We start from the raw sequence: 25,172 nt of genomic DNA, 5'->3' as shown, positions 1-25,172 counted from the left end.
AGCCGCAGTGCAAAGAGTCAATGCATTTACAACGGAGCTATTGCTCACACTCAAAACCAGCACATATCTACTGGCATAAGGCAATCACACACACATGCACATAAAGAATGGTGTGCAGGCTCCAGCAAACACAACACATGCAAACATCCAATAGCTAGCAAACTCAGCATACACATGTACAAAGAGCAATAAGGGACCCATACTGCAGCTATGCAAGAAGAGATACGGGACACACACATCAAATACAGGCAAACATATACCCACCACTGAAGGCAATCCACAACCAGCCCACTTGAGCAAATTCAACCACCACACCACCAATACACGTTCATAACAGTCACCTTGCCTACACTGAGAGCTACAACATCTTCAGCACACTTACCTAACATAAACAAACCACCCCAAAAACATACTAGTAAGCACACAGACCCAATGCGCCTATCGCACCCAAAGAAAAGGACATTATTTTAAAGTTCCTATTACAACAGGAATAAACATGTCCATGAAGTTTGCCATCCTTTGCAGTACACTGGCCAGGTTATATGCACTGTTTGTCTGCGGAGTCAAGGAGCAGATGGATTCCAAATCAGATGCCACTGGGAATTCCAGGCTTGTAGCCAAATATACCACCTTTAGCTTTGTCAACGTTTCTTCCAGGAGATAGTCACAGCTTCCGCTCCTGCCCCTGCGACGCTTTCATTGGGTTCTGCGTGTCATCTGCAACACAGAAAGTGAAAATGTTCAGACATCTGAGAGAAAGGGATCTTTTGGGGAATTGTAACATGATTTTAAAAGAACCAGTCCGAAAATGAAAAATATTAATAGCATATGTGCAGGGACGTCATTTCACCAAAATACCAGGGGTAGTGGCAGTGACATCACATGATCCTTCACCTATGATGACATCACAGGAAGTTCTGTAATTTGCCCCCTCTCCCAAGTGACATCATAGGAAGTGATGTGTACGACCGTTCACCCATTGACAAAACAGGAAGCTGCATTACATAGCATTGTTCCTCAGTACACTAAGAAAACAAACTATGATTACAATATCACTGTAACGCGATATACATTTCATACAAGAATGGATCACCATATGTAGTGTTTATATGGTGATCTATTTTGGTGGTGTCTATAGGCCCATATTACCAAATTACTGTGAATGTAAGCAGACATCCAACACAACAACCTGGGCTATTGTACATCAATCGGGCTAAACTAAACAGACAGAGCATCTCGAAGAGGCTTAGACCCCAAAGCACAGGCATCCAGTGCATGTCAAGTGTCTGGCCACAGACTGGAACCAGCAACTGACCCATACAAGTCCAACCAGAAAAAACGATGGTCTGGAGGATTGCCCAGAGCTGTGCCAGTTGTTATTAATGATTTGAAACTTTCCAGCCATCACTTTTCTGTTTTGCCTATTTGGTTAGTAACCCACAGTCTTGTTTTCTTAGATGGGAGATAGAGGGGAAGGATGTGTTGCGGGTCACAGTTATTGCAGTTTTTATTTTAAAATGTAAACAGCAGCAGCAGCTCTGAGATCAGCCCTAGAAAAGACTGCTTTTATTATTTTCTTTGGTCCTTTGCATCTTGCCTAATGCCAGCCTCCTCCACTTCCAAGCACTGTAACAGGAAATGATCCCATGTTGCACTGCATCCACTTGCTCCCGAAGCAAGTGCGTTGTCCCTGAGTTATCCTTCCAAATATATTTTTCTTTGCTTGAGGAAACAACAGATGGTTTATTTCAAAGGAGGAGGGCAACTCCATGGAAATTCATTATCTCACCTTGTGTCTATGTACAGTGTGTCTATGATGCAGATCTGGCTGATATGGGTCAGGTCACACAGTGCCCAGGCAAAATTGGTGACAGAAGCCACTGGAGCACACTTCTCTCATCACAGGTCCAGTGGCTCACTCGAACTGCAAAGCAGACAATGAGAAACACTGAGATTTGCGTTCATGCTGTGCTGTCATTGAGTACTGCAGGATGCTCTTGCACATTTCCAGCTAGCTAGACCTAGCCCCCATAGCATTCCTGTTGCTACAGTACTGGGTAAGAGCTGCACAGAAAGACCCGCCTCTGAACCCAACCATTCAGGAATTCTTCTCCAATGGACTGCCAACCTGTTAGTAATGGCGGCTTCATGGTTTTTCCTGCATCAGTCCTATTTCTCCAGCTAACGAGATCGAGATTCCAGGTGAAAAAAGCTGTGGCACATTTAGCTGCATTTACAACTGCCTTTTTCAGGCACTGCACAGATATCTGCTCTTGGCACTGCCTCTTTGTCCAGTGGGTCAGGGGTAGCAAGGACAGGTCTAGGGTTATCAGAGGGGGGCCAGGGGTAGCAGCTGCTACCGCTGGCTACCCCCAAATGATGTCCCTGGATGTGTGGCAGAGAGCCCAGCATGCCATGTGATGATCCCTAGAAAGTGAAGTGGCGGAATAAAACAAGAGTTTGAACAATCGATTTACACAGTGAGAAATTGAGGGAGCAGCTCTAACATTGGGTGTGGCCAAAGTTGTGGGCGTGACCTAAATAGTGGGGGCTGTTCATTCCCACAAAGCGCCTAATATATAGAAATCAACTAGTGGTTTTCCAATGTCATAATTTTTCTTACTTCGTAACTTAGTCCATTGTGATTTTATTCTGCTTTTTTAGAGGCAGATTATTTTTTAAAAAACTTTATTTAGAAAGCACTTGGTGATCGAGCAATGTGAATCACATTACAACCATACCATTACATCTTGAGGTGTCATCGACATTACAACGATACAGCACAATAGAGAGCTATTAAAGGAAATATAGGGTTCAGCAGACTTTGCTAAGTATGTACAACAATCTTGCCAAATATCGTTAGTCCAGCAACTACTGGGCATCATTGAAATATATAACTCTTCATTGTTGTTAGCCTATATCGCATCATTCAGCCAATTTGTCAGTTTCAGTGGATCCTTCCAGGTCCATCGCATCAGGACGGCCCTTTTGGCGATGAGTAGGCCTAGATTGAGAAACCTGTGTTGTACTATAGCCATTTTACACGTGTAACCCAGCAGGCAGCCTTTTGCCGTGAGGCGCAATTGTCAGTCCTGTAAACCTCTGCCCAGTATTCATTCAGTGTGGGGCAATCCCATAACATGTGTTGCAAATTAGCATTCGGACTGCAGCATCTTGGACATTCTTTGGCAATATTGGGACAAAACATATAGAGCCAAGCTGTGGTGTAGTATAGCCTGTTGAGAACTTTGTACTGTATAAGGCGATATTTTAAATTAATAGACATGCCCTTTGTCAAATACAGGTCTGTAAATTCAACTCCCAAATCGCTGCACCATTTATTCCTAATGTTGGGACCTCTTCTGGCATCTATTGACTGTTCCAGCTTATAAAGTGTGGACATGCTCTTACTGCATGCTGTACTTGAAAGAATATATGTCAGGCATACATGGAAGGAGGGTTCGGCCGGTAATACTGGCTAGCATGCAGTGATAGCCGCCGTAAGTTGCAAATAATTCAGTAGCTGTAGTGAGTTATCCACAATATGTGCCTTAATGTCATCCCAGGCGACAAAACACTCATCCACATAGAGATCCCACACTGCAAGAATGCTGACCCTGCTACAGACTACCTCCATGGCCCTATCTGTGGTGGGCGCCACTGTCGACATGCCCCAAAGGGGAAGACGTTTGTCATACGGGGCAGGTAACTCAAATCTTTTATTTAACCTATCCCAGGCCTCCCGAGTCGCACCCACAGGGGCTAAGGGGTGTGGGTGTCTATATGCGTTGCCAGAAAGCAGCAGCAACAGAGAAGAGGGGCCCACCTGTAGTTGTTCCAATGTAACATGTGGAGCTTCCGGTTGTTCATCAGCCCAATGGGTTGCATAGTGTATCTGTGCCACCAAATGACACAACTCAAAATCTCTGGGCAGTTAGTCCCCCCACTTCATAAGGTCGGGCCAGATGTCCCCATCGCATTCGAACCTGTCCCTCAGCCCAGAGAAAGAAGGAGCACATAGCAATAAACTCAGTAAAAAAAGCACAGCCCCCATCCTCCCCTTTATGCCAGCATTGGTTCAGCCAGACCAATCTGGATTCATCCCAGGACGGTTGACTGCGTTTAACCTGCACAGATTCTTCTGTACTATAGCACAAATAGACCCGGGTGCCAGGGCTGTTGCTGCCTCACTTGATGCGGAGAAGGCCTTTGACTCTGTATCTTGACAGTTCCTCTTTGCGGTGCTCCAGCGGATGCAACTGGGGAATCAGTTCATTAAATACATAAGTCTTCCCTACACCAACCCAACAGCTAGAGTATGCACTAATGGCGCGTTATCTCCCTCCTTCCAATTGGCTCGGGGCACCAAGCCCCTGCCATGTATTATATGGCACAGACACAGTCACAGGGGTCTCATATAGCGGGACCGTCACAAACTATATCCCTATGTACAGACGAGACGACACACTGTTGTATATCTGAAACCCGGAAGTAAACATGGCTCCGTTATTAGAGGAGATCTGAAATTTCACAACATATTCAGGTTATCGAATCAACAAGACTAAATCTGTGCTGTTCTTATTGACAGATGGGACGCAGATCCCAAATGACTTGATGGGTTTTAGATGGGTACTGCATAAAATTAAATACCTGGGCGTATTGGTCTCACGATTACACCGCACTCTATTTGCCGATAACCACAAAACCTATTTAGACTCTTTGACTGTTAAGCTACAACTCTGGGCTAGATTCCCTATATCATTATACGGCAGACTCTCAATGCTTAAAATGATTGTAGTACCTAAGCTGCTATATTACTTCTTCAACATATCGGTGTGGCCGGGAAGCGCCTTTCTTCGACAAACTGCGCTCCATAGTAATAAAGTACACATGGGGAAGTGGAACTCCACGGATGAAATGGGAGGGATTGACTGAACCATATGAACAGGGTCGTCTGATGGCACCATACTTTGAACTGTACTACATTGTGGCACACGCTCAATACGCAGGTTACTGGTACACTTCACAAGATACCCCACTACATTTAGATCTGGAAACATATAGCGCCATGCCCTCTAACCTAAAATCAATCATCCTCGCTGGACAACACCCTGACTCAGGCACATTTGATACAGTCCGCACAACAGTTAATGCCTGGTCGAGACTTCTTAAGAGAATAGGGGGTGAGACACCGTGCTGCGGGTCAGTTCCGTTATGAAAGTGTCCGGGACTCCCTCCAACTTACGATACAGATATTCAAAACACATGTGGGATGCTGGGGGGGGACTGTATCTGCACAATCTTTTCCCTGATGGTACATTTGTCACACTCGAAGATTTCAAGGCCAAACTGGGAAATAACCCAAGATCACTTCAATACTTTAGAATTGGGCGGCATTCCGCCAGTGATGGCCCTCCTTTCCTCAAGAACCGATTAGTTGAACAACAGTAGAAATGCTTGTGACTAGTAAAGACCGCAGGAGACTTGTATCCAGACTTTATAAGGAATGCCAGGCCAAGCAATTATCCAACAATACAGCCAAGGGAAAGTGGGAAAGAGACCTAGGTACAACAATACAAGACAAGCAATGGCTGTTGGGGGCTGCTCCGGATCACCGGGCAGCCCCGTGCTCGGGTCGGGTGGCACCCGACAACACACACTCTTCGGCGGCGCCCATGCCGCATACTCAGGGGTGGGGGTTCCGCCCACCCCGCTCCAGAGCACCGGAGCCCCGCACACGTGGCCAGGTCCACCTGGCCACCGCGGCCCCGGCTCTGGGGGCACCCAGGCCGGGGTCGCATCCCCAACCCGCCTCACATGGCTGGGGGACCCACAGGGACGGCGTTGCCCGGCAGGGGCACCGTCCGGACGGCGTTGCCCGGCAGGGGCACCGTCCTCAAGCTGGGCCCCGACCTTGGGCCCAGCACACGTGGCGAGGCACCCCCCGGCACCAACACAACACACACACGCGGTGTCAGGTTCACTCGTGACTGCCGAGCCAGAAGCGGCTCGGACCTTTTATTAGGTTGGTCACATGGGTAACCATGTGACCACACAACTCCGTGGAATGTACCATGGCCCCTCACAGGGGTGCCATGCAACACTCCTCCTTTTTCATAACAAAATGCAAAACTCCAAAATCCAACCATAACTACCACTACTACTACTGGAGCCACTCTACTACTTTACACACCCTTTATTAACCTGGGTGAGTGGCTCTCATGTCCCTGAACGGCACCAGTGAGGGCTACTGGCACCACATAAAGCACTCGGAGCCTACAGGTGCGCACCACACAACATTGCCCACTAACTGGACCATTTTAAGCAAGTCCATGTCTGCCGGCTCACAGTCTTCCGGGGAATGTCACTCATGATGTCCATCTTCCTTATGGAGTCGCCGGAAACCAGCTTGCACCCTCACCAGAGTTCATTTAGGACAGTTACAACACGATCACCCAAAACACCGGCAAAGCCGCACCCGGGGAGGCCCAGGGGCCACATCGGCCAAGTTCCACTTGGATGGGGGCAAACCTCATGGCCGGATGGCAGAACCCGCTTCCTTCGCCTCCCCTTCCATGTGTTCCTCTTTGTTTGCCGTTGGGGGTAGGCAGCTCATCTCGTTGTTGCCTCCGCAGCCGCCACCACCCCTCTTGAGAGAGAGGCAACCCACTTGTTGGGCGGTACCCGCCCCTCTCCTGGACCGGGGCCACCTCAGCTGTGCGGTGGCCCCCCCCACACCTCTTTTCCCTGCTCCTCGGAGCGGGCACACACACCCTTGCGGGCCGTCCCCCTTCAGATGGGAGTGGGGACAGCAGAGGGGCAGCTGACTTCCCCACTGCGGCGGAGGCCGCTCTATTGCCTGTAAGTGCAGGGCAGGCAGCTCCTCTGCCCGCTCCTCAGAGCGAGCACTCCCTTGTCCTTGCGAGCCCAGCTGGTGCTGGGCCCGCATCCTTTGTTCCCTTTTGCAGGCCCCGTTGGAATCGGGCCTGCATCATCTTTTCTCCCCATTTTCTTTCGGGGCGCGCGGGGCCCCTCTCCCTCCTCTCTGATGCCGGGGAGAGGTCCACGATGGGGGAGGGGCGCAGCCACCCACGCGGCCGATGCCGCGGGCTTCTTCCGTCTCCCTCGGGGGACGGGCGGGCCGCTCGCCCACCATGTTTTCCTTGCGGGCCCAGCTGGTGTTGGGCCCGCCTCCTTCTCTTTTCCCGCGGCGATGTCAGCCGCACCAGCGCTCCTTGGGGAGGGGAACCGGCATCCCCCCTCCTGCGGCGATGTTAGCCGCTCCTCGTTGCGGCCGATGCCGGGGCACCCTCCCTCCCGACGGGGAAAGAGGCAGCCCCCGCCTTCTTCATTGCGGCGCGGGCCACACACTTCTCCCCCCTCTCGCGGCCGACGCCGCAGAAACTTCTCTCCCCCACGGGGATAGGGGGGGAAAGTCGTCTCCGCTCCTCCACATCGCGGGCCCAGATGGAGATGGGCCCGCACCATATCTTCTTCGGGGCACGCGGGGCCCCCCATCCTCGTCGCCATTGTTGGGGGCTGCTCCGGATCACCGGGCAGCCCCGTGCTCGGGTCGGGTGGCACCCGACAACACACACTCTTCGGCGGCGCCCATGCCGCATACTCAGGGGTGGGGGTTCCGCCCACCCCGCTCCAGAGCACCGGAGCCCCGCACACGTGGCCAGGTCCACCGCGGCCCCGGCTCTGGGGGCACCCAGGCCGGGGTCGCATCCCCAACCCGCCTCACATGGCTGGGGGACCCACAGGGACGGCGTTGCCCGGCAGGGGCACCATCCGGACGGCGTTGCCCGGCAGGGGCACCGTCCTCAAGCTGGGCCCCGACCTTGGGCCCAGCACACGTGGCGAGGCACCCCCCGGCACCAACACAACACACACACGCGGAGTCAGGTTCACTCGTGACTGCCGAGCCAGAAGCGGCTCGGACCTTTTATTAGGTTGGTCACATGGGTAACCATGTGACCACACAACTCCGTGGAATGTACCATGGCCCCTCACAGGGGTGCCATGCAACACTCCTCCTTTTTCATAACAAAATGCAAAACTCCAAAATCCAACCATAACTACCACTACTACTACTGGAGCCACTCTACTACTTTACACACCCTTTATTAACCTGGGTGAGTGGCTCTCATGTCCCTGAACGGCACCAGTGAGGGCTACTGGCACCACATAAAGCACTCGGAGCCTACAGGTGCGCACCACACAACATTGCCCACTAACTGGACCATTTTAAGCAAGTCCATGTCTGCCGGCTCACAGTCTTCCGGGGAATGTCACTCATGATGTCCATCTTCCTTATGGAGTCGCCGGAAACCAGCTTGCACCCTCACCAGAGTTCATTTAGGACAGTTACAACACGATCACCCAAAACACCGGCAAAGCCGCACCCGGGAGGCCCAGGGGCCACATCGGCCAAGTTCCACTTGGATGGGGGCAAACCTCATGGCCGGATGGCAGAACCCGCTTCCTTCGCCTCCCCTTCCATGTGTTCCTCTTTGTTTGCCGTTGGGGGTAGGCAGCTCATCTCGTTGTTGCCTCCGCAGCCGCCACCACCCCTCTTGAGAGAGAGGCAACCCACTTGTTGGGCGGTACCCGCCCCTCTCCTGGACCGGGGCCACCTCAGCTGTGCGGTGGCCCCCCCCACACCTCTTTTCCCTGCTCCTCGGAGCGGGCACACACACCCTTGCGGGCCGTCCCCCTTCAGATGGGAGTGGGGACAGCAGAGGGGCAGCTGACTTCCCCACTGCGGCGGAGGCCGCTCTATTGCCTGTAAGTGCAGGGCAGGCAGCTCCTCTGCCCGCTCCTCAGAGCGAGCACTCCCTTGTCCTTGCGAGCCCAGCTGGTGCTGGGCCCGCATCCTTTGTTCCCTTTTGCAGGCCCCGTTGGAATCGGGCCTGCATCATCTTTTCTCCCCATTTTCTTTCGGGGCGCGCGGGGCCCCTCTCCCTCCTCTCTGATGCCGGGGAGAGGTCCACGATGGGGGAGGGGCGCAGCCACCCACGCGGCCGATGCCGCGGGCTTCTTCCGTCTCCCTCGGGGGACGGGCGGGCCGCTCGCCCACCATGTTTTCCTTGCGGGCCCAGCTGGTGTTGGGCCCGCCTCCTTCTCTTTTCCCGCGGCGATGTCAGCCGCACCAGCGCTCCTTGGGGAGGGGAACCGGCATCCCCCCTCCTGCGGCGATGTTAGCCGCTCCTCGTTGCGGCCGACGCCGGGGCACCCTCCCTCCCGACGGGGAAAGAGGCAGCCCCCGCCTTCTTCATTGCGGCGCGGGCCACACACTTCTCCCCCCTCTCGCGGCCGACGCCGCAGAAACTTCTCTCCCCCACGGGGATAGGGGGGGAAAGTCGTCTCCGCTCCTCCACATCGCGGGCCCAGATGGAGATGGGCCCGCACCATATCTTCTTCGGGGCACGCAGGGCCCCCCATCCTCGTCGCCATTGTTGGGGGCTGCTCCGGATCACCGGGCAGCCCCGTGCTCGGGTCGGGTGGCACCCGACAACACACACTCTTCGGCGGCGCCCATGCCGCATACTCAGGGGTGGGGGTTCCGCCCACCCCGCTCCAGAGCACCGGAGCCCCGCACACGTGGCCAGGTCCACCTGGCCACCGCGGCCCCGGCTCTGGGGGCACCCAGGCCGGGGTCGCATCCCCAACCCGCCTCACATGGCTGGGGGACCCACAGGGACGGCGTTGCCCGGCAGGGGCACCGTCCGGACGGCGTTGCCCGGCAGGGGCACCGTCCTCAAGCTGGGCCCCGACCTTGGGCCCAGCACACGTGGCGAGGCACCCCCCGGCACCAACACAACACACACACGCGGAGTCAGGTTCACTCGTGACTGCCGAGCCAGAAGCGGCTCGGACCTTTTATTAGGTTGGTCACATGGGTATCCATGTGACCACACAACTCCGTGGAATGTACCATGGCCCCTCACAGGGGTGCCATGCAACAATGGCTACGCTTGTGCCGATTGACAAAAGAGATATCCCTAAATGTCTGTTTCAGGCTGATACAATTTAAGATATTGAATCAACTGCACGACACACCTGCACATATTGCTAGATTTGCACCGGCGACTAATAGCGAGTGTCCAAAATGCAACATGTCGGTCGCTGACTCCCTTTATATGTACTGGAGCTGCCTAAGTGTCTCCCAGCTTTGGCAGTCAGTTGCTGATGTTTTATGTGATATTACAGAATACCCCCCACATTGTCTCCCCCCTAAATACCTGCTGGGGGACATTGGGAAAGTTCCTGTAAAAACCTGTAGACTTTTCAATTTGGGTGCCTAATTGCCAAAAAAATGCATTCTGAAATATTGGAAATCCAGTGCAACCCCAATTGTTGATGAATGGCTTGGGGAACTGACATATGCTAAGGATGGGGAGGAATGCTATATCTCAATGTCTATACCTGTCTGCAGACCTAAGGACATATGGGGTCCATTTTGTACTTTCCTACAGAGTGCGATTGCTAAGCAGTTATACTTACCATGATATATTTTGTTCATGTTATTGTACCACTAATTAGAAATGTGTTTGGTAAAATAGTGTGAAAAATAACAAATACACACCGTATGCAGATGTTGGTTCACACCAATTGTGTAGACCGAAGGGAGGGGTAACCAGCTCACTCTTTTGTTATATACACTCCATATCTTCCCACAGCTGAACTGGCCCCCACCCGAGAACAAAAAATAGGGAAGTATCCAATCTTTTATTGCTCATTAATGGTCAGCCATCCACTGGTTTGAGAGACACTGGGTCTAGCATGACAGTGGTGGACAGGACCCTGCTGAGTGCAGAGGACTATGTAGGTGCTCCTCTGAGAACCACCAGGTTGGCTGGTGGGCCTCTCAAATGTTCTCTTGTAGCCCTAGTCACCATTCTGATTGATGACAAGACAGCAAAGCTTCCTGTCCTGGTTCAGGACAATGTGCCTGCTAACATCTTGTTGGGTAATGACTTAGAAGAAATAGGGTTAATTTTTGATGGGTTATCTCTGACTGCTGCGGCAGTTACTAGGTCACAGGTAAAACAGGGTCTGACTTAGGGTCAGTTACCCAAGTCAAAGGGGAAAGCCAAGGCTAAGAGGAATAGTAAGAAGACCACCACTGTGAATGGGGCTCCTCCTCTTCCAGCTGGTTCAGCAGCGTCCACTGTGGTTTTAGCTCTGAAGGGACTAGGCCCAGTGGTGACCCTTGAATGAATCAACTCTTTTTTAAAAAAATCTTTATTTATTATACATCACCATCAGAGAACGCAAGCACAAAACACTGGGTATGGCTTAATGTGATTTGATCGCTGCGAATAGTTCTTCTATAGCAGCCCAGTTTTATATATTTCCAGTCATTGGGGCTCATTACGGATCCGGGGCCGCTGTGCCGGTAATACTGGTGGGTTGCCGCCAGACCTGTAAATATTTACCGGTGCCTGACTTCACAGTACCACCGGGGAATTACAACCCCAGAGGCCCCGGAAAATCAGGTGCCAGTAAATTGTAAGTCCCCATTCCCATGGAGTCCCATAGGACTCCATGGGAGTGGGGACCACAGAAGCGGTGCCGGTGCTTACATGATGGTCTGTCAACCGTGGCCGCTGTCGGCACGGCAGCTCCGGCAAGCAGACCTGTAGTATGCAGGTCCGGAAACAACGGTGCCAGTAAGCTTACCAGCACCGTTGTTTCCATCCCGGCACGCTTGTAATGAGCCCCATTGTCTCTTGGTGACGATGTCTTTTATAAACATATAACACATTTCCCATTTCCGCCCCCCTCCCCCAACATTTAACACAGGGAAAGTAGGATGTCCCCGAATAGGTTATAAGGCACTCTGTGTTTCGTCTCCAATTGTTCATGTAAAGCATCTCTACTATTATCACAGGACTGACAGGTTCTTGAGCATGGTGGGTCTAAACGTTGTTCTCTGTCTCGAACAAACTCATGGAAGGGGAGCCACACCGTGAGATACTTTTGATAATTTTCTGTAGCCAGAGTGCCAACTTTTTCCATTGCTAATACCCCACATACCTTCACCCACCACCTTGCTATCAAAGGGCCCTCCTCAGTTTTCCATGCTTGGGCTAATATAATTTCGGCTGCTGCTAGTAAGTGTGTGATTAGGTCCACTGGCCGAATATGCGTTTTCGGCTGTTGCTCCCAGCAGCACCACCAGCGATGAGTTAGGTAGTTCTGCACCTCTAATCTCCTTAATGTGGCCCAGTATCCCCTTCCAGTAAAATTGTGTCTTTGGGCACGACCACCACATATGGCCCAAAACTCCCAGAGCGCAGCATTTCCTTCAGCAGAGGGGAGACAATTCTGGCTTGATTTTGTTTAAGCGCGTGGGGGTTAGGTACCACCTGTAGCAGATTTTGAATGATGACTCTTTAATGGCCGTACATTTAGATGCCCTGTGTGCTCGTGCACATATTTGTTCCCATACTTCTTCTGAGATTTCTATATCCAGGTCTTTCTCCAACCTATCCATATATGGTAGCCTGTCATTCATCTGAGCAGTGTCTAGTAGGCAATATAGTCGTGAAACTCTCTTCTTTGCCCTTCCTTCTTTCATTGTAAGTTCCAACCCTATTGGTGTCCGCCTGCCCGCTTCTTTCACTTCCTTCTGGGTCATCCAATGTCTAATCTGGATATATCTATAGGATTCTTCCTCCCCACGTGCAACCTGGTCTTGCAGTCTTCAAAACAGAGTGGCTCTCCGCCCTGATAAAAATCCAACAGTCGTAGGGCTGTGTGTCCACCCCATTTATCCCAAAATCCTTTGCTCCAGCCTTGGGAGTAGTCCTTAGTAAATCCCATCGGGCTATAGAGGCCAAGGCCTGGGGTCAGCCCCTTCAATCGCATTGCCTGATCCCATCCTTGTATTTTATTTTGGGTGGATTCCAAGAGTTGCCCTCCCACCTCCCGAGCCTTCCGTCCCATGAAGGGGAGCATGCTTAATGGTATTGTGGTGACCCCTTGTTTTACTTTGCACCATGCTTTCCTTGGGTTGCCCTCCGCTCAGTGTAGCATGGGTGCTAATTGTGCTGCTAATATATACTGTTTTGGTTTCAGTGCCCTCAATCCCCCATTATCTAGGCTCTAAACAGGACCGCTCTAGGGACCCTCAGTCTTTTCTTGTGCCATATGAATCCTAAGACTGCTTTTTGTAATGTTTTAACCATCTGTGTTGGGATTCTGATGGGGAGTAAGCTCGAAACATAAAGGAGTAGGGGTAGTAGAGTCATTTTAACTGCAGTAACTTTAGTGAGCCATAGAAGTTCATGATTATCCCATCTGTCTAAATTTTCCAGCAGTTTCTTCCACAAGGGAGGTATATTTGCCCCATATAGGTCCCTGTATGTTTTAGTTAGTGTTATCCCCATATAATCTATCCCTTTATCCTCCCATATCAGTGGGAATGCTTTACTTAGGTCAACTATGCTATCAGGTCTGTGGGACACATTTAGGGCTTTAGATTTTGAATAATTAATAGTAAAACCAGAGACCTCTGCGAATTCCCGAAGTCTCTTCATGACATTTGGCATAGTCTGATTCGTGTCTCTTGTGAAAAGCAGGATATCATCGGCATACAGAGCGATCTTATGTTCCATCTGTTTGTACTTAACACCCGCTATCCCCTGTTTTTGCCTGATCATTGCTTCTAATGGTTCCAAAGCCATTGAGAATGTTAACAGGGACAGTGGGCATCCTTGTCTTGTGCCCCTTCAGATGTCCACCCTCGCCGTGAGTTTCCCATTAATCAAGAATTTAGTAGAGGGGATCTGAAAGTTAGTTAATACCATCCTACTAAATGTTGGGCCAAATCCAAATTTGACTAGCGTTTGTTTAAGGAACTGACAGTCCATACTATCAAACATCCGCCTTGCGTCCAAAGTAGCTATTCAGAACTTTTGGCCTGATTTAATCCCTATATCAACTATGTCCGCTACCCACCTTACATTATCTTGTGCTTGGCTATGGGGGCTCAAATGGGAATGGGGATGTACCGGGTCTGGGTCCCGTGAATGGGAATTACCGGGCCTGCCAAAGTCAGCACGGTCCGCTAATTCCCTATTTCTGGAACCAGGACCCGGTACCCGTTTTGGCGGAAGCCATGCTGCTAAAAACGGCATGGCTACCTCCAAACTCGTAATGAGGCCCCATGTAAATTCTAGAAAAACCTTGGTGTGCCGCTGAGTAGTATGTATAGTCCTGTTCTGTATCATAGAAGAACCTCCAGGTATCAATGAGGCCTAAGTCTCTGAAGAGTTTCCCCAGGGCTTGTCTGTATCTGTTGTCATTACCTGTCGGGGCCAATGTCTTTTCCAGTGTGGGGCCCATTACACAGTTAAAGTCGCCGCCTATTACTATTTGGCCCTCACACCATCCTCCAATTTTCCACAGTAATGTGGTCAAGAACTGGTCTTGCCTTTCGTTCGGGGTGTATAGTGTGATCAAGCTGAATATCTGTTCCTCCAATAAACCCTTAAGGAATATGTATCTGCCCTCTGGGACCCTGTACAGGAATGTCTTCCAGAATCCAGTCCCTTTGGATATTAGAATTCCTACTCCCTTGGTCCTTGTGCCACTGGATGCAAAATACTGTGACTGGAAGAGCTTGTGTGCCATGTGTTTTTTGTCCATCTGTAGTAGGTGTGTTTCTTGTAGGAAAATAACTGAGCCCTGCAGCCCCAGTCTCTGTATAATCGATCAGCGCTTCATTGGGGAGTTCAGTCCCTGAACGTTCAGGGTCATCATAGTCATATCAGCCATAATTAAAGTTTGCATTTCCATGCGTCTGAGTGTCCTGTGAGGTGAAGTTGTCATCCCACTTGAGAATGTGGGTCATCCCTCCCATGTTAGCTATTCCCTTCAAAACATTCCCTAACTTCCCCTCCCATCTTAACAATAATACAAACCAGTGTACTAATTGCAAACCGTGTATTCCTATCATACACATCTTGAAAGGGGCTAGATTTCCGTCTCTCCGCCCTCACCCCCCGAATTCCTATCTCTCTGTAATTCACTCAACTGGAGCTTAGTGTCTCTGTCCTTTGGTGGTTTAAATATCGCCCTGTTGTTCATCCCATTCTCTTTTCCATTAGGCTTTCTCAGCGGGTTCCTGCTTCATGTGTACTCTGCTAGATTAAGGCCCTTCCCTCTCCCCTTGGGGTAAGGGCAGGTTTGTTTCCATCCACCCTTCCTGAGCATCTGTTGTGGCCCTTCCCCCTTCTGGGATGGTGTTTGTTCCGCAGATTGAAGGTCTTGTTGCTCCATTAGGTCCGACATCGCCTCCTCTTTGGTCACATGGTGTTCTTTACCTTGGTATTCGATTTGGAGACCACATGGGTATGTCCATCCGTATCATATACCTTTCTGTTTCAACCATACCGTCACAATTCTCAGGCACTTGCGTCGCAGTAAGGTCGCAGGAGTCACATCTTGGTACATCAACATATTGGGTTTCTCAAAATCCTAGAGGGTCCTGTTTCCTGGCCTCCTTCATGATTTGTTCCTTTAGCTCAAAGAAATGCATCTTGTAAGCACATCTGGTAGCAGGTTTTTCCTTTGCTGTTATGCTGTGTAGACTCTATGGGTTCTATCCAAAACAATCTCCACTGCCTTTGAAACCGCAAGTATGTGAGAGAACAATTCCTGTGCATACCCTTTCAGGTCGCTGACTGGGACTGATGTTGGTATCCCTCGTAGCCTAATGTTGTTACATCTGGACCTGTATTCGGAATCCTCTTGCTTGTGTGCCATCCACTCCATTTGCTGTCCCATTGCGTCCATCTGTTTAGCTAGTTCCTCTTGTTCATAGCCTTGTTTGCATAGCGTTGTCTCTGTTTCATCAACCCTCCTTTCAACTGCTACTATCTGTTTTCTAAGGTCTGTGATTGATTTAGTGAGGTTAATGACACAGCTAGCATTTCTTGGAGTTCGGAGCGTCTCGTGGGGGGATCATCTGCCTCAAGTTGTTCCATGGCGGTTTCTGCCGAGTGGACCTGTGCAGCTGTCTGCTGTTGTCGCTTCAGGCCCTCTTGCCCCTGCATCATTGCCTTAATGAACCCTGATTGGAGGCCCTTTTGCTTGTTAGCCTGCTTGGACATTTCTGCACAGTGCTTGTGGGTAGTTATCTCCTTTTTATGTTTGCCAGTTTATCGGGGCCCACACTCCTTCTGGCTGATCCTGCCAGGTGAGATTGCCTAGGGTCTTTTCTTGCTCCTATTCCCACTTCCAATGTCTTTTCTTCCTCCTCCCTTGCGTCCAGGGTCTGTCTCTGAGCATGAAAACCCCTCAAATCCAGAGTGAGAGGGCTCTGGTTGGTGGCTTGGGGGTGGATACTACTTGTGGGGGAGCCCCAGGTATTCCCTTCCCTGTGGTGCTTGCTCCGTGCCTTGTTTCTGTTGCCCCCCTCCAGAGTGGGTCCCTTCGCTGCTTCTATCCCCTTTTGCAGGACTCTTGCTGTTTCTTGGGCCTTCCCGGGCTGGTATCTGGTGTTTAGATGTCTGAATGGGGGATGGGAGTGCTGTGCACTGTGTGAGGTCGGCGTTGCTCTTACCGCCTCACAAGTTTGCTCCGTACTTTGTCCTATAGTCTTCCTCCAGAGAGGGCACCTCTGCTTCTTCCTTCCCCTTCACAGGATCCCTGCCATTACGCAGACCGTCTGGATGGGGGATGGGAGTGTTGTGCTCCGCGTGTGATCGGGTGCTTGCTCTGTCCGCCTCACAAGTCCCTCTGGGCTCCTCCGCTACTCCTATGGGGTCAGCTTTGCTTTACACATTGCATATTATAGTTGGAGGTGGGACCGTTAGTTGATTCAGGACCTCTTCCTCACTCTCAGAATGTTCTCTCTGCCATTTTGGATGCATCCCTCATTTTTCTGCCAGATTGATTTCGATGCATTTCCACAGAGATTTTGGGCTTAAGGCTCGCAAGATCCGATCGCGGGGACTTTCGATCCGATCGCGGGGACTTTCGATCCTCATTTCTGTGTTTCGGGCATGTGTCAGATTAAAATATCAAGTTATTCAGGGAATAAGGGGCGGCCTAGTGTGCAGAGCTCACTGGGGCAGCATGTGTCTCCATCCATTGTCTCGAGAGGATAGCTCAGGGGCAACACGCTCGCCTTGGAAGCAAGACGACACGGAGCAACAAAGGTTCGATCCCCGGGTCCACGCTTAGAAACCTCTGGGTATTAAGTGCGTTATAGATAACCTATGACATCATATCATATCCATGGCTGGCCATGACCTCCTTGACTCAACTCTTGAGGGAGAAGAGCCAGAGGGCCCTCCTCAGGGAGAGGCTGATTACTGTAAGGGTCAAAGAGAGTGCCAACTCTAGGGGGTCTAACAAAACTGGCCCAGGCACAAGGTGAAGTGCCTAGGACCTTTAATATTTTACTTTACAGTGAGCCCACTCAGTCTGAACCTGGTGCAGTCAAGAGGGTGGTTGTACCCCAGGTATAGAGGCCCTTCCTTTTTCAGTCTCACCCCACTTCTATTGGCCCAGGATGGGAGTAAAGATGGAAGCTCACTGCAATACCTGTCCCACTTGTAATTTGTCTGGCAAGACTGGAGGCAGTGCCATTGCCCCACTGCAGCTTTGCCAGTGGTTGGCACACCATTTGAAATGGTGGGCATCAACATTGTTGGCCCCCTTGGCCCTCCCACATCAGGAGGACACAGGTTCATTCTAGTACTGGTAGATCATGCCACCAGGTACCCTGAGGCTATAGCCCTTTGGACCATAACAGCTAAGGCGTTTGCCAGGGCTCTCCTGGGCATCTTTACCAGAGTTGGATTTCCTAAAGAGGTGATCTCTGACAGAGGAACCAAATTCATGTCTAGTTACATGCAAGCTACGTAGAAGGAATGTGGTGTAACTTATAGGTTCTCCACCTCCTACCATCCTCAGACCAATGGTCTGGTTGAGAGATTTAATAAAACTCTCAAGGGCATGTTTGGTGCTTTAGAAGAGCCCCTAAGGAGGAAATGGGATTTCCTCGTACCATGTCTGCTGCTTACTTACAGAGAGGTGCCTCAAGAGGGTGTTGGTTTAAGCCCCTTTGAGCTCCTCTTTGGACATCCAGTGAGGGGGGCCCTTGCCTTAGTACAAGAAGGTTTGGAAGCCACCTCTCCAAGTCCTGCCAAGCATGTGGGGGACTATGAGTTTGGTCTCAGAAGGAGGATGGCACAGATGATGGGCCAGGCAACAGCAAACCTTAAGGCAAGCCAACAATTGAACAAGTACTGGCATGGCCTTAAGGCCTCACAAGTGGATTGGACTCCTGGTCAGGAGATCCTTGTGATGGAGCCTACCAAGCTTCGAGCTTTGGCAAATAAGTGGACTGGACCTTTCAGGATATTCTCCAAGATGCGTGAAGTCAACTTTCTGGTTGACATGGGTATTTCCGGGGTAGCCCCTCAAGTCGTCCATGTCAACAGGCTAAAGCCTTTCCAAAGGAGAGGAGAAGTCTCTTGCCCCTTGCAAGCTTCAGAGCAAGAAGAGGGTGAGAGTGAGCCCCTTCCTGATTTGCTGCATAGCAACCATCAGGATGGCTCAGTGGAGGGAGTCCATCTCTCTCCAGATCTGACACTAGAGCAGCAGAGGAGCCACAGGGATTTGCTCCAGCACTATGCCACTCCGATCTCACTTACACCAGGCATCACCCCATGGTGTAGCCATGACATTGACACTGGTGACAGTGTACCTGTCAAAAACAGATGCTACAGGATGTCACACATGGTAAAGAACCACATCCAGGCAGAGGTTGCCAAGATGTTGGACTTGGGTGTCATTGAACCCTCAACCTCAGACTTTGGGGAGGAAGGATATCTCAGGCGCAACACAGGTTCGAATCCCGATCCCACGCTTAGAAACCACTCGCTGGTATTAAGCGCTTTATAAATTAACAATAAAATTAATAAATACAAATAAACCAGCCCATAGTCAAGCCTAGTGGTCCTTGACCCTAAGGCAAGTTCCCAAGCAGGTATCAAGGATTGGAGGTTCTGTGTGGACTACAGAGGAGTCAATGCAGTCACAAAGACTGATGCATACCCATTGCCCAGGGTTAATGAGTTTGTGGACAAGGTAGGTGCTGCCATGTTTGTGAGCACCTTTGACCTCACATCAGGATATTGGCAAATAGCTCTGACTGCCCAGGCCAAGGAGAAAATGGCGTCCTCAATACCAGAAGGGCTTTACCAATTTAGGTTTATGCCTTTTGGGTTGAAGAATGGCCCTGCCACCTTCCAAAGGTTAGTCAGTCAAAGGGCCTCATTACGAGTCTGCCAGTCTGGAAATAAGGGTGCTGGTAGCAACGTACCGGCACCTTTTCCGGACCGGCAGACTACAATTCTGCTTTCCTGGGCTTGTGCGCCTGGCCGGTCTGCCCCGCCGGGCGCTACAGCTCCAGAAAGCAGAGTTGTCACAGAAGCAATGGCACTGTCCTATGGGGCTTCATGGGTATGGGGACTAACATTTTCCACCGCCTGATATCCCGGGCCGCCGGGACTTGTAATGTTCCAGTGGCACCACGATATCAGGCGGCGGAAACAATGTTTCAACCGGCGGCAACCCACTGGTAGCACCGGCAGATTACAGCCAGATTTGTAATGAGGCCCATTGTCTCAGTGGGCTGGAGCCCTTTTGTGTGGCCTACCTGAACGACATTGCTGTCTACAGTTCCACCTGGGAAGAGCATTTGACACACTTGGATAGGGTATTGCAGGCCATGAAAATGGCCAACCTCACTATTAAGGTAACCAAGTGCCAGATAGCACAGGGGAAGGTTACCTACCTTGGTAATGAGGTAGGAGGGGGTCAAATTCAACCTCTCCATAGTAAAATACAAGCTGTACAGGACTGGGAGACTCTCTCCACTCAAACCCAGGTGAGAGCTTGTGTGGGCCTTACTGGGTACTACAGAAATGTCATGGCATACTATGGCACCGTAGCTGCCCCTCTGACAGCTCTGACATTCTCCAAGCAGCCTAAGAAGGTTCATTGGAGTGAAGACTGTCAAAGGGCCTCTGGTGGCTTGAAGGGAAGTTTGTGCAGGGCCCCTATCTTGTGTGCCCCTGACTACAGCAAACTCTTTATTGTGCAAACTGATGCATGCGACACTGGAATTTGAGCTGTCTTGTCTCTGATGACAAAGGGAGAGAACAACCCATCCTTTTCATCAGTAGGCAACTCAAGGGTAGGGAACTTAGGCGTTTTACACCTTACCTTACAGGGTCTGCCGTTAAGGTCCAAAATGACAATATGCCCAAAAGGTGGCTCATGCAGATGAAGGGTGAAAACCCCAAACTGCTCAGGTGGTCCATTAGCTTGCAAGGGCTAGACTTCACCATTGAGCATAGGCCAGGGAAGAGTCATGACAATGCAGACAGCCTTTCCAGAAGATATTTTGACCGTCTGGATGAGGGTTACAATCTAGTGGGAGATCAGTTGCCCTAATCTCAGTCTGGTGGGTTGCGGGGCGTAAGTGATGCTGGAAATGCCTTATGGAGGGACAGGGCCTCCTAGTCCTTGTCCAACCACTTCTCTGTGTGTGTTTTCTTTATGTTTTCTGTCACTCAGGTCTAGATGGACCTCTGGCAGTGCACCTCTTCATGCTTTCCTTTTGGTGAACAACACCCATTGGATACCCTTATGGCAATCATGGTTCGGGGTATGCCCTTGTACCCCTTATGGGTGTTTTTGGGCACCTCAGCGTTGCCCAAAGAGCAGGGTATGGGCTGGTGGCAGAACATGCGGACTTGGCAGTGGCTCTGAGTGCCTCCATTTTGGGACACCCAGGCCGTGCCATAGGAATCAATGGATTCCTGATAGAAGGCAAGATGACCCATGTGGCCTCTTGGTTTCTATTGCCTTTTACCCTGTTTCCCAAAGTCCTAGGAAGCCCTGTCTCTGTTCCCTTCCTCCTGAGTGGCTGTTGGGTGGAAACACCATATATGTCTCTGTTCCCTTTCCTCCTGGCTGGCTGTTGGGTGGAAATACCGTATATGGCTCTGGGGATGTCAGACTGACCGGAGCCTTCCTAGAGGCTGTGTGTTGTGGGTACACATTACGGGTGGGACCTGTATGAAAGGAGTCTGAGGTGAACTCACCTTCTGTGTTATGGGTGTCTGGTTTCTGTGTGTGTGACACAATGGCTGAGACAGACCTGACTGAAACTGACATGAATGCAGTGTAGCGTGCTGAAATGCTCGGTACTTATACCAATACACATCCTTTGTTATGGTTCTCCGAGTGGAGAGAATGGTCAGAATGCCTGTGAGCCTGATTGGCTGCCTGCCTGCATGAATGCCCTTCTGCGTGATTGGCTGACTGAGCCTGGCTCAGCCAGAGTGAATGGGAAACAGATGAGTATAGCTGGGCACCTCTCACTTACCAATTTGTTCAGAAGCTGAAGTCGAAGCGGAAGCATGAAAAAGCTGTTCCTTGAAGCCCAGCTGGAGGAGAAGTATGCTGCTGCATTTTCTTTGTGTAATCCAAAAGCTGCTGTGTTCTTCCAGGGACTGATCCAGAGAGGACGTGCAAAGGAGACCTCTCCCAAGCTACGAGGGACCATTGTGCAATATGCTACTCTTCATCAGAAGTGTCCGGGAAGCCAGTCCTTTGTGCTTGCCGTCCAGGGTATGGGTCTTCTTGAGCCCTGAAGAGAAGTGCCCAGACAACTCTAGACAGGGAAGTCCATTGGTGTCACCCAGAAGCCGTTGCAGTCTACCACCCAGAAGAGGGGGCACCCCGGCATAGTGCTGCTGGACTCCCAGAGATGCAAAAGTTCCAAGCTGCCTAAGAGGAGTTCAAGGGACATCCTTGCCATCCTCACTGACTACTTTTTCCTGCCAGAGAGAGTCCAGAGTCGCTGAGGGCAGAGGAAGGTCAGTTGGTGGGTTTCCCACTGCCAGGAGCTAACAAAGAGGTCCCAAGGGTCCAGACTTGGTGACGGACGTGGTCCACTCCAGTGGTTGAGTCCAGGTCACCAGAAGCCGTCCAGCAACCAAGAAACGAAAGGTGGAAAACCGCAAAATTCCAAAACCCAGCACCAAAAGAGACCTATGGACCCGTCGTCGCCAGAAGCCATCGAAGGGTCCCAGGGGTCTTACTCTCATTAGCCAAGCCTTTAAGGAGCCTACTGCAAGTTTCATTTTCACAGGATTTCTACAGTCTGAGAAACTGTCGACCAAAGGAGAGCACAGCGAAGAGAAAAACTGCTGTACTTCATAAAGACTTTGTTTCCATGTTTCTTCTTGCACTCAGCATCCCAGTGGCTCCTTCTTTCAAGGGGGGTCCATCCCCAGAGGGAATCATCAAGGGAAACTGAGAAATTCTGCCCCTTCTCCTGCCAAGGTACCAAAGGTACTGTGACGAAGAAGAGCATCTTCTAGCCTCAGGAGTCGTCCAGGGGTCCCAGATCCGTCTTGGATCCTGTTCTCCTGTGGCCTCTCAGGGACTTTGGGGAGGTACAAAGTTTTAAAGGAAAGCAGAAGGTTATTGAACATTATTGGACTGGGCTATAGGGCCTCATTGCGAGTGTGCCGGTCCGGTAACAACGTTGCCGGTAAGCCTACCAGCACTGTTGTCACCGGACCGGAGCACTCCGAGTCTGCAATCAGCTGCCATCCTGCCCACCAGGTCTGACCTGGCGGGCAAGATGGCACCCACTCGCAGACTTACATGGAAGCGCCGGCACTGTTGCACACGGTGCCGGTGCTTTCATGCTCCCCATTCCCATTGAGTCCTAAGGGACACAAATGGGAATGGGGATTTACCTTTTCTGGCGCCTGACTTCCCGGACCACCGGGGCTGTAATGCCCCAGTAAATCCGGCAAGCCAGGTGCCGGAAAATCTTGCAAGTCAGGCGGCAACCTGCTGGTTTCACTTAAGAATTCACGTGTCTATTTAAAATTGTCTGCAGTTAGTGCATCTATTACTGAATGTAAATATTGTGTGGTACCACATAGAGTGTATATATTTGCCATTCTTTGAATAAGTATTTCTAAGTACAAAGTGTTATTATTTAAATGTATACATATTCCTGAATCTTATTTTATATAAAGAAGCTTTGTTATCACCTAACATAGTGTGTGAACATTCCTTTGTGAGGGCTTGGGGACTCGCTGTACTTAAGAACCTGCCTGCATCACCTCCTGAAAGCTTAGGCCTGGCTGCTCGTCCATTGCTACCAAATTGAGAGCCCTGGCTGGGATGTTATGTGCCTTTACCCTTGTCATGAACCATCAAACTCGCCCTTTCTGGGCCTCCTGGTCCCTGACACGTCGAGGATTACACTCCATAATACTACCAACATGGCTGCAAGCTCAGAACGCTGCTCACCAGTCTTCACGTTCTACGCAGTGTACTCAATAAAGAGGCCACACCCCTGCGGCCCCGCGCATCGCAACGCTGCTGTTAGCTGTGACCGGACGTGTGCTCCGCACTCTGCCTTGTATTATTCTGTTGTTTCCTGGTTCCTGGAACCCTTCTTCCAATCTACCTTCCCTCCTTCTTATCCAGCCCTTCGCGGAACCCCTGCACCGCCTCTGCATGCTCCATATCCTTTTTCTGAATTTCCTGGAGTTTTCCCTTGATCCCGGACATCGAAGCTGAATGAACACTGGAAGCCGAGCGGGCTTGTATAAGACCCGAACCATATGACAGAAGACTCCTCCTAAAGAAGTCACCAGACAACGAAAACAGGTGAGAAAGGGGGAAACCTGTGACAGATTGAAACGCCACCTGACCGAAGTCGATCCAGACATGGAGGCGGCCATCCAGGATCTTATGCGCGGCATGCAGGAACTACCGACCGAAGTGCAGAACCTGAAAGCTGAGAACGCCGCGTTAAAGCAATTGGTGCTATCCCGCGACTCTGCCACAAAAGACAGTGTGCTATTGGGCGGTATTGTTGAGAAATATGATGACTCTGCAAAAACCCTCTGTGGATTCCTGGATTCTTGTTTGGTCCACTTTATCTTTAAACCTTATTATTTCTCCACCCCCAGGGCTAAAGTGGGCTTTATTATTTCACACCTTTCCGGGAATGCATTAGCCTGGGCCACACCATTAGTTAAGTCCGGAGATGCCCTCTTGGATGATTATGACGGATTCATTCAAGCACTTAAAACCATGTTTGACCGCCCAGAACAGGTCTTTAGTGCTCAAGAACGTTTACTTGATTTCCAGCAAGGCTCTCAGGACATTCTCACTTATGTAACTCGATTCAAGCAACTGGCTAAAGAAGCGGGTTGGCCTCCTGAAGTTTGCTTCACTCTCTTTCGAAGAGGGCTGAATGAAGATATCAAGGATGAATTAGCCAGGGTGGCACGTCCAAGTTCTTACCAGGCACTTATGGATCTTGCTCTACAGATTGATTTTCACATCCAGGAAAGGAAGGCAGAGAAAAGGAAGACCAAGTCACCCCTCCAGAAGAACCCCTTAGAGACCTCCTCGAAATCCGAAGATACTTCTGTTCCTACAAACGAACCTGAACCCATGCAACTAGGGGCCTTCCGTGACCCATATCCCCCCAAGAAAGGTTGCAAAGGATCCATACTGGTTTATGCATGTACTGTGCCTCGGACAAGCATTTAGTCAGAGAATGTCCAATAGCCCCTCCGCGGCATTCGGGAAACGCCATCTCCCGATCCTAGATGGAGCTCAGTTTCGGAAGAGAGATGTAGGCTCCACATCTATACCATCCTTGAACTCTCCTGGGCAAAACTCTCTGGTAATTTTCCAGGCCTTTCTATCTCCATCCAAGAAGGAAACCTACCCCATTCTGGCATTAGTGGACTGTGGGGCCATGGGAATATTCATAGATCAAGAATGGGTCCTTAAACATCATATTCCCTACGAATCCCGGAACACCTTGCAACCCATAGAAGCAATTGATGGGAGACTCCTCTCTTCTGGACCTATAAACCTTCAGACCAAGGAAATCGAGCTTGCAATAAACCATCATCGAGAGAAGATAAAGTTTGACATCATAAAATCTGCCCATTACCCAATGGTATTGGGAATGCCCTGGCTACAAAAACACAATCCATACATCAATTGGACAGCAGGTTCCCTGTTCCTAGGTTCCGAAGCATGAAGGACATGTTAAGACAGTATTACAACGGCTTTGTGAACAC

General features: G+C 50.7%; 1 protein-coding gene across 1 annotated transcript in view; it reads right to left on the bottom strand.

Annotated features, from left to right (window-relative positions):
• Window positions 1-506: 506 nt before the first annotated feature.
• The window catches only part of UBN1 (ubinuclein 1), a 2,005,314-nt gene continuing 1,980,648 nt past the window's right edge, over window positions 507-25,172 (bottom strand). Inside the window, exon 17 of the mRNA XM_069646040.1 lies at window positions 507-717. Coding sequence (XP_069502141.1) covers window positions 665-717 — 53 coding nt within the window. The 3' untranslated portion in view covers window positions 507-664. The remainder of the gene's footprint in view (window positions 718-25,172) is intronic.

This window comes from Ambystoma mexicanum, chromosome 2p (genome assembly GCF_040938575.1).
Source record: "Ambystoma mexicanum isolate Mex_15411 chromosome 2p, UKY_AmexF1_1, whole genome shotgun sequence".
Lineage (NCBI taxonomy): Eukaryota > Metazoa > Chordata > Amphibia > Caudata > Ambystomatidae > Ambystoma > Ambystoma mexicanum.
The sequence above is the reverse complement of the archived record's forward strand: the minus strand, read 5'-3'. Positions and strand labels throughout refer to the sequence as shown.